The sequence below is a fragment of the Manihot esculenta genome, chromosome 12, assembly GCF_001659605.2.
Source record: "Manihot esculenta cultivar AM560-2 chromosome 12, M.esculenta_v8, whole genome shotgun sequence".
NCBI lineage: Eukaryota > Viridiplantae > Streptophyta > Magnoliopsida > Malpighiales > Euphorbiaceae > Manihot > Manihot esculenta.
In genome coordinates, this window is record NC_035172.2 from 13069201 (window position 1) to 13078710 (window position 9510).

General features: G+C 29.2%; 1 protein-coding gene and 1 non-coding gene across 2 annotated transcripts; one reads left to right on the forward strand and one right to left on the reverse strand.

Annotated features, from left to right (window-relative positions):
* Nucleotides 1-756: 756 nt before the first annotated feature.
* Nucleotides 757-839, forward strand: TRNAL-UAA. Its single transcript has one exon. It is a non-coding gene; the product is annotated as a tRNA-Leu (tRNA).
* A 5395-nt stretch (nt 840-6234) lies between these two features.
* On the reverse strand, nt 6235-8959 carry LOC110628776 (ethylene-responsive transcription factor ERF053). Its single transcript, XM_021775576.1, has one exon. It carries the CDS (start codon nt 8393-8395, stop codon nt 6980-6982), a length of 1416 nt encoding a protein of 471 aa, XP_021631268.1. The 5' UTR covers nt 8396-8959; the 3' UTR covers nt 6235-6979.
* Between the last annotated feature and the right edge of the window lie 551 nt (nt 8960-9510).

Sequence of the window (9510 nt, forward strand, 5' to 3'; positions counted from 1 at the left end):
AATTTTATTAAAATTAAATATATGATGAAAAACATAATTTCTTGACTCATAATTTTATTGTTTATTGATTTTAAAAGGATTTGATAATTGTAAATTAAATATTTATATTGAATTTTTTCAAAAACAATTAAGATCAGCAGCAGATTATTTTTTTAAAAAAAGGGTAATATACAATAAAAAAAATTTTAGGACAAGATTTTTTTAATTAAATAAAAGGTTAATTAACTTTTGTTTTTCAATAATGAGATTTATGAAATATCAATTTAAACATTATATATATATATATATATATATAAAATATTAGAGAGGATCAATTAACTCTTCATTTTAATTAAAACATCCGTCACCAACTTTTTAGTTTAAAATTGCTCAACTGGATACTTGGATATATGTTTGAATTGATTTACATTATATATAATATTATATTCCAGTTCATTCATGATATGTATGACATTGGTTTTCACATTTATTATTGTAATGAGTTGAAATAGTTGAGTGTATTTATGGGTTAAATTATTTGGTTAGAATATATAATTTGCAATATTTTTTTTTATAATTTTATAAATAGTAATAGATTAGTAATGGATAAAGTTGTTACTGATCCGTTAAAAAATAATAACAAATTAATAATGGATAAACTGTTACTGCTCGTTCAAAGTTAGTAACGGATGTTTGCTCGCTATAATGTTCTGATTTTAATTCTAAAATACGAAAATACTTTGATTTGTAATTTAAAAGACAAACTTAGATAGCAATGCAGGTTTGCCCGAGAGGTTAAGGGGGAAGACTTAAGATCTTCTGTACATAAGTACGCGTGGGTTCGAACCCCACAGCCTGCATAATTTTTTTTAATCATGCAACTTATATTTTTTTTTATTTTTTACTAATTAAGTTGGTAATATATAAATTCTAACTTAATAACTACTAAATAATTTAGGTTAACCATTTTAGCCAAATAATTTGGGTTAACCATTTTGGCTCAAATGGAAAATGGATTAAGTGTAATGATTGTTATAATAATTAGGTATATGTAATAGAGTTATTGAACCATTCATAATCTATTATGATAGTGAAGCTATAATAGCTTATACTAAGAATCCCAAATATTATGAAAATATAAAGTTTATTGTTATTAAATATAAGTTTTTCAGCAAAGAAAGAAATGAACATTCATAGAGCATGGTGTGATTGCAAATCCTTTTATAAAGTTTATTAAAGATTTTTTATAATAGGCTTGCTAAATCATTGAGTTCGCATAGATGTCAATATATTTATATTATGAATTTCTCCCAAGAATATTCATTTAAATTACAGTATTAATGATAAATGGTATTTATGCCTAAACAATGTTATAAATTTATATACATATTAAATATTTACCTTTTCACATAGTTAATTGTCTTCATTGTCTAAGTGACTAATGAAAATGAGACAATTATAAATTCATTATTATTAAGACTGATAACATAGAACGCTCAAAATTTATAGCATTAATATTGCATTCGAGAGTGATTTAATTATATATGATTAAATTAAATAATTTATCTTAACGCCAAATATGACTTCTTATTTGTAACTTATAGTAGATATATGAAATTAAAATTAGACATTAGATGTCTGAACTATCATCTGCATAATATTGAATAATATATAGACATATGCTTTGTGGGAAAAAAAAGTTAATATTACGGCATATGATTCATACCATGTATGCAATAAGTATCCAATAAGGACAATACAAGTTTAGTCTCTACTTAATATTGTATGAAGCTCTGAAGGTTATAAAGAAGGTTATAAGAAATCTTCATCCTGTATCCTCACAACTTCAATCAGTTACTCAAAACTTGATTTAATTCTTATTGTCTTAGATTACTACTAAAGGATTATAAATGATTCGATCCCAAAAGATATTTTTAGATAATAAATTAAATTAAGATTAAGTGAATCGTAATACAAAGAAATTTTTCACTAATTTATGTTCATTGACAGATCAACTATGTTTATTTTTAGATAAAAACATAATTATAAACAAGAAAATATTGGAAAATATAATTATAAATATGTCTTTATCTGTTAGAATTTTATATTATCCTCTCATATATATAGCAATTAAGATTTCAAAATAGGCACGAGTCACAAAATCAATTTATAAAGTATGAAATTCGCAAAATTTGAAATGAGAGTTGACCCATCATGTATGAATGGGAGATGTTAAAAATTAAAATGAATTACTCATGTGAGTCAACTCAATTTCATCAAAAGACATATTTTTACTAAGGAACATGTCTTAGAACAAATATAAAGAATTACATCTTTTTAGTTTAACTCTTAAATTCTATATATATGTGTGCCTAAATTGTTGTTTTAGATATATATAAATGCACTTAAGGTTGTGCAAGGGAAAAGAGAAAAAATTTTAGCGTTTAGTTTTAAAAACTCTCATCAAATAAGTGTGTAGAGCATTTTAACTCTGCAAATAAAGTACGTATTTAGACTGTAAAATTATAAATAAATTTTTTGTTAAATATATATGATTATATTAGAAACTAATAATATAAATAATGATTTTAAATTACGATCTAAATATTTAAATGGATGGATATTTTCTTTATCATAACTTATATGAGAGACTAGTGGGTTGACTTTTTCAACCTATCACCAATTAGTGAATAAGTTTCTTAGTTGTTCACTTTTCTTTTCTTGTTTTTCAAACACCACCAAATTGTTAAAAGCTTTCTTCCACTATCCTCACAGGGTAACTGCCAAATAAGTCTCCCAGCCTCCTCTATCAATCTCTTTTTGTTAGACCAACCAAGAGAGAGGTGATTTGGAGGCTAAAACTTGAGTATATGATTTTTTTTTTTTTTTTTTTAAATGAGGATTGAGAATAGAAGAGTAGAACATGAGACCTTTCAAATTTACTCAAATGCACTTATTACCAGATTAAATTTATGAGTGTCTTGAGTATACGAGTTTGTCAAGCATAAAATGAATTTGTTGGTATATATTATTATTGAGTTTAAGATGAGTCAATATTAAATTTTTTATATATTTTAAATGAGTGCAAGTTATAACACTAAAATTTATAGAAATAAAACAAATTGATATTATATTTAAAACTCAATTCAAACGCAATTCAAACTCGACTTATTTATTCGTAGTTTGTATGCAATATGGTCAACTTGGCCATCCAGATTAGTATACAACTCATCTAGGCTTGGCTTTGAAATTCTTGGTAGTGATAAGGTGTTAAAGGTGCTCAAAAAATAAACTAGAGATTCGGATCAGTTCTTTCAATATCTCTTAGGCTGTTTCTGACCACCTCATGGGGTAGCCAAATAACTTGTTTTTTTCTCAATTGTAATATGTGAAATTTGATATTCGGAGTTGACTTTTCGTAATTGATATACATGATGCCACTGAGAATTTCTTTTCACAATATCTATAATTATTTCATAATATAAAGTTTTATAAACCCTTTTTGAATAAAAAAACTATTTAGTCTGTGGAAAATCTTAATTATTAATTACTCTTTTAATTTTTTAAAAACATTCTTGGAGAGTTTTAAAAAATTTATTAAAAAGTTTATTAATTTTAACCATTAAATATTAAAAAAATATTTTAAAATATTTTTGATACAAAAAACTAATTAATAATTTTTTAATTTTAAGAATATTTTAATTTATTTTTTAAAATAAAAAAGTTAACTATTAAATAGTTTTTTCACTAATAACGATTAAACTAAATAAATAAATTTTTTAAAAAAATTTTAATGTATTAATTAAAAAGTAAACTAATAGATTTTTTATTCTGATTAAATAATAAATTTTATATTTATGCGTATATAATTGTCATTTCAATGATAGTCCATTTCTTTTTTTTTTTTTTTTTTCTTTAGAGTAAAATGGATATCATTAAGAAGCCAAGCATTCCACAAGGGCAAGGAATTTGTTGCATCAAAGTATTCTACTTCATTTTACTAATTAAGAATATAATCAACATGATAAAAAAAATTACTTTCTTTTTATTTTTTCAAAATCAAATTAAAAAATAATAAACTGCCTAAATTACCACCTTATTAATGCTTAAAACAAATCTAAATTATTAATTTATTTTGTCCGGTTCTAATTAAATTTATATGTAATTTTCTTCTGAGCTGTCTTACAATTAAATTAATTTTTGAATTCTCTCCCAACACTTCGGGAAGCTGCTGAAAATTCAAATAAAAAAATAAAGAAAAATAAAATAAAAATTAATCAACCATGTTTCGAATGTATAAAATTTTTAAGCCCCAATACCAAATCCAGAATTGTCTTATCTTGAAGAGGAATAAATAAAAGCAGAGGGTTCCAAGTCCAGCCAAGAGAAGGAATTATTTATTGAGATGATAAGAATTCTTAATATAAATAATCAAAGGCTGCCTCTCCCACCAAGCTAGATATTTTGATTAATTACTTAATCAGATATTATTAAATTTATTATTTAAACATATCAATTGACTAAATGATTTTCAGAATTATCATTTTCTAATAACTTATTCGTCGTTATGGTGTGCCGTCTCAATAAAGAAATTTAGATGATCTCATGGGACGGCCGCTGGCCCCTCACCACCACATCTCATTATCATCTAGTCAATTGCCCTTCTTCAAAGCTTTATGCCATATTTAATAGGGAAAGGTGTTTGGTTTTAGATAAAATTACTTCTTAATCGGTGGAATATGGGATATGAGATTCCCATTTCTGAAATATTAATGCAGTCAAGATAAAAGTTTTTTTTTTAATTTCTTAATTTTATTTTTCTTTTCTAAGTCAAATTGAAAGATGCCCTAATATTTGTTCGGAGAATATAACCTTTAGTGTATAGAGTGAGCATTCAGTCGTTTCAGTTCAAAACTGAACTGAACTGAATATATCGAAAATTGAAATTTTGATATTTATAAAAATCGAATTAAATCGATTTTGATCAGAAATTGAATCAAACCAAATCGTCTAATTTTATTCGGTTTGAATTTTTAATAATTTTTTTATTTTATTTTTAATATTTTAAAATTTAATTGAAATATTTTACTATTATCATTAGTCGGTTGAGTTCAATTTTTTCGATTTTTTTCTCATTAAAACTGAACCAAATTAAAATAATTAAAATTTTTAAAATTAAAAATTGAATCGAATCGAAATGAATAAAAAATTGAACTAAATTTCAAATTAATACAATTCGCTCGATTTTTTTCAATTTGAATAGAATATTACTCACCTCTAGTATACTCTAGTATACATGAATCTAGCCGATTAGTATTAAACTTTTAACTTATTAATATTAGTGTAGTCTTCAAAATTTGAAGCTTATAGCTCAGTAGAGAACTTCTAAATTTAAATTTCAATTAAAATTAATTATAAAATAAATAACGCTTAAGTTTTACTCAACCAAAAAGTGTTTGAGTTCAATTAAAATCTAATTTTTATAGAGGCAAAATTTAAATCGTTCGTGAGCTGTTTGATTCATTTATAATACGTTTTAAATTTTATATTTAAGGTAATAAATTTTATTGAATATTTTAATTAAACAAATATATTCACGAATCCATTAAATAAATGAATTCATAAAATTTAAAGGATTAAATATCAATAAGGTGAAATTAAAAATTATTTTAAGTTTAATTCATTTAAAAAATAATTAAAACTAGATTTTTTTTTATTGAGTTGAAGTTTTAATAACTTACAAAACTTATCAATTATGACTCCAACTTTAAATATTTTAAAGAGAGAACTTTTTTATTCCACTAACATGATGAGTTAAAATATAATAAAAATCATGCATTCAATACAAATTCAAAGTTCTAAACCAGGAAAAAAAAAAGTAGTAAATTGTGCAGAATATGCTTATTGTCATTCTGCTTTGAATCCCACTAAGTTTGTAGCTTCAAGGGATCCACTCATGATTTTCTAGGTACATTCTTCTGCTTGAAATATGCTTAGGCAAAACATTCCCTGCTGTGATACTCCTCATTATGATCAACTTAACCATTGGAGGAATTAGTCTTTTATTTTCTGAAGAAAGATAAGGACTATATTTTCTTTTCCTTATGAATTTTCTTTTTTATTTAATGCAAGGGAGTATCAATGTCCATACTCTTGATACATGTAGTTAAGAGCTATGCACATTTACTAATTTTTGCTGCCATCCAATACAGGGAAAATTCACAATCAGATTTTGAAATGGAAAGAAGCTTCAACTTGAGAATTTGGATTAAGGCTCTATGATTATAGATACTGTTAATGAAAAGAGAGACATAACATTACAAAGATAAAAGATCATAACAAACTCCACCAATGTACAAAAATTACAAATATATTTGGTTCCACCCTTCAAGCAGAAAAACAAAGCTTGTGAAAGGAAAACAGACCAAATGAGAGGGAGATCACAAAACTGTCTCCTACTACTATGATGGTCCTGCACTAATTTTACTAATATTGCTGCTGCTTTTGCTGTTGCTGCTACATCCCAAACACAACATAAACAGCTATTGAAAGTAAAATACTAAAAATGGAAAAACCCTAGAATGATGCTAGAAATGTAAATGCATGACTATGAAGCATGGAGCTAAAATGTCAAGGCTTGGTAAATATGCAGCCTGTTTGAGGAGATGCAGTGAAGGGATAATATGAAGGGAAAAAGTTGTAAAAAAATGTGAGAGTCATAAAAGAAAGGAAGAAGGAAAAGGAGGTGGTTTGAAGCTTTGGATATCCTTATAGGGAAGAAGGAGTGGAGCTCCAAGGGAAGTCACAGGTTGTTTGTGAAAAATCTGCAACCTGAAAAGAGTAGGCTTGATCCTAAGAATATGTGGCAGGGTTAAAGAGTCACAGGTTGGTTTCCTAAAAAATCTGCAACCAGTGAAAGAATCTGAGTGGGTGGTCCAAAAATAAGAAAGTAGCAAAACATAGAGAACCATGCAATATACCACTTGTGGAGATGGACCTATCAGTCTTGATCCTTCCAATAAAATGACTTCAGGGGAAAAGAAGAGGAGGAAGAAGAAGAAGCTGAGCCCATGTTGTCCTGTTGTCTCTGTATGTCAGAAGAATCACTGAACTGTTGATGACTTGGATTGCCAAAAGGAAGGTGTGCCTGCAGTAACAGATTATTAGAGGTGTCCAAATCATCCCATACTGGACTCCCAGGTCCCCATCCTGCTGGAATTGCATTGAACCAAGCTTCTGCCATGTCACCCCAGCCTAATTCTTGAGACCCTGAGACGCCTTCTCCAACGGGCGACCCCTCTGCCACCGCCTGAACCTCATCATTCACTGTAGCCCCACTGGATTCCATTCCTGAATCATTGTCAGGATTGTCTCCTGGAGGCTGTTTTGATGGGGGCGGCGGCGGAGGTGGCAGTGGTGGCGGTGGCATACTCTCCACATTTGAAGCCTGCCAGTCGAGGATTTCTTGAGTTTGCTTAGTTGATGAACTTTGATGAGCAGTTGGCGAAGACAAAACTGTGGAAGTTGTAGCAGTGGACATTGCTTTATCCTTATTGAGAAAAAGATCAGGGAAATTCAGCCTTGCATTCTCCCCTCTCAACTTAAAAGCCTCGCGATCATAAGCCAAGGCGGCATCTTCGGCTGTGTCAAACGTGCCCAGCCAAAGGCGAGTCCTATTACGAGGGAGACGAATCTCAGCTACCCATTTCCCCCAATGTCTTTGTCTCACTCCCCTGTAAAGTTTGGTTGTATTTATGGGCTGAACCGGTGGCCTAAACAATGGCCTTCCGTCAGGACCCAGCCTATTCATCATCATCATTCTTCCTCTTGGGCTTGAGCTCCATGAATCATTCCAGTATTGTAGCATCTGTTGCTGCTGCTGTTGGTGTGCTATTGCAGATTCTCCACCGAAAAACGGAGGACAGGCGATGCCTTGCTGCTGGTTTTGAGCAAAGGAAATCATTTGCTGTTGATTTTGTGCCGATTGATGGGGTGGACGGAAATAAGGCATAGAAGGGTTTGTTCTAAATTGGTGGGGCAATTGAATAGGTTGATTAAACCCTTCAAAAGCAAAAGGAAATAGAAGTCTAGAACTAGAAGACGAGGTAGAAGAAGAAGGTGGATGTAAAGAAAGAGCAGAGGCAGAGCTAGGAGAAACAGAGAAAGAAGGTATAGAATGATGAGCTGAAGATGCAGAGAACTGAATTGCGTCTTGTCGTTGAGGGCCATGAATCTTTCTGAGAGGTCTTTCTGCCGTGGAAGCTTCACCAAAAATAGTCTTCCATTGCTGCCTCTCAAGGAAGTTAATATCAGCTTCCTTTTCGCCCCTGTCAAGCTCCCAATCTTGCCTCGTCATCCTCTGAGTTTCATCGACAACCTTCTTGGATTTTGATGAGTTATCTTTAGCTGCAGCCATTATGGCAAAGATAATCAACCTGCTCGCTCTCTCTAAAGAATTTATAAGCAAATGGATTATGGAGATTTCGAGATGGGCCACCAAGCAAATGGAGGTAAGAGTAGATAGGAATCAAATGTATAAGAAAAAAAAAACAAATAGATAAGAAAAAACCCAGATCCAAATTTAGTCAAAAGATTCTAAAAATATTTAACAAGATCGAATTCGAGAATCTGGTCTGGAATTTAATAGCTAATTCGAATGAAGTACAAACAGAATCGGATACCACAAGTGACAAAGCTTGAGAAACCCATCTCTGAAACTCACTTGCTAATCAATACTCAGAAAGAGAGAGAGCGAGCAGGACGAAGGAAGATAAAGAAAAATCAAAATGAGGATGTTGATGAAGGTGAAGTGCTGTGCTAGCTTCTGCGGAGTGAATTTGAGATTCGGAACAGAGAGAACCCAAGAGAAGAAGACAGGGGAGAGTCGTGTTTTCTAAGAAGTTCCTGTGAGAGGAGAGGAAAGCAGGGGGAGGTGGGTTTATATGTAAGAAAAAGATTTTGAAACGAGATTTTTTCTTGGTGCAGAGAAAGAGATACAGGAGAGAATTTGTACAAGTGTGATGGTTGGTTGGCTTATTTAGGTCCCACACGGCATTACAAAATTTCGTTGCTTCCACTCCAATTTCCCCCAGATAAAATAAAGCAATGCTCACCTCCATACATTTATTTCTAATTTATTTAAATTATTTTTTTATTCAAATCAAAAAATTATTTGAATTAAATAAAAATTTTAGTTTAAAATCATAAAATTGAGATTTTTCTTTTGCTTTTTAATAGAAATCAATAAACTAAGAAATTTAGCCAAAATTTTTTGAATTACATAAAAACTTTTGTTTTTTAAGGAAAAATAAAAAACAGCTTAAAATAAAAAAAATTGAGCTTTTTTTCTTCTTAATAGAAAGCAATAAATTAAAAAAATTAGCAAAAATTTTATTTTTGAATTAAATGAAATTTAAATTGAAATATTTAAATAAAAAATTTGAAATATATATTAAAGGGACATTATAATAAATATAGTCATAAGTTGACATTTGACTAAAAAAAAGGGTGAATTAATATGTTGTCTACATT

Bases quoted from the DNA above. Each gene is read 5' to 3' on its own strand.
- LOC110628776 (XM_021775576.1), bottom strand. From the start codon at position 8,395: ATGGCTGCAGCTAAAGATAACTCATCAAAATCCAAGAAGGTTGTCGAT.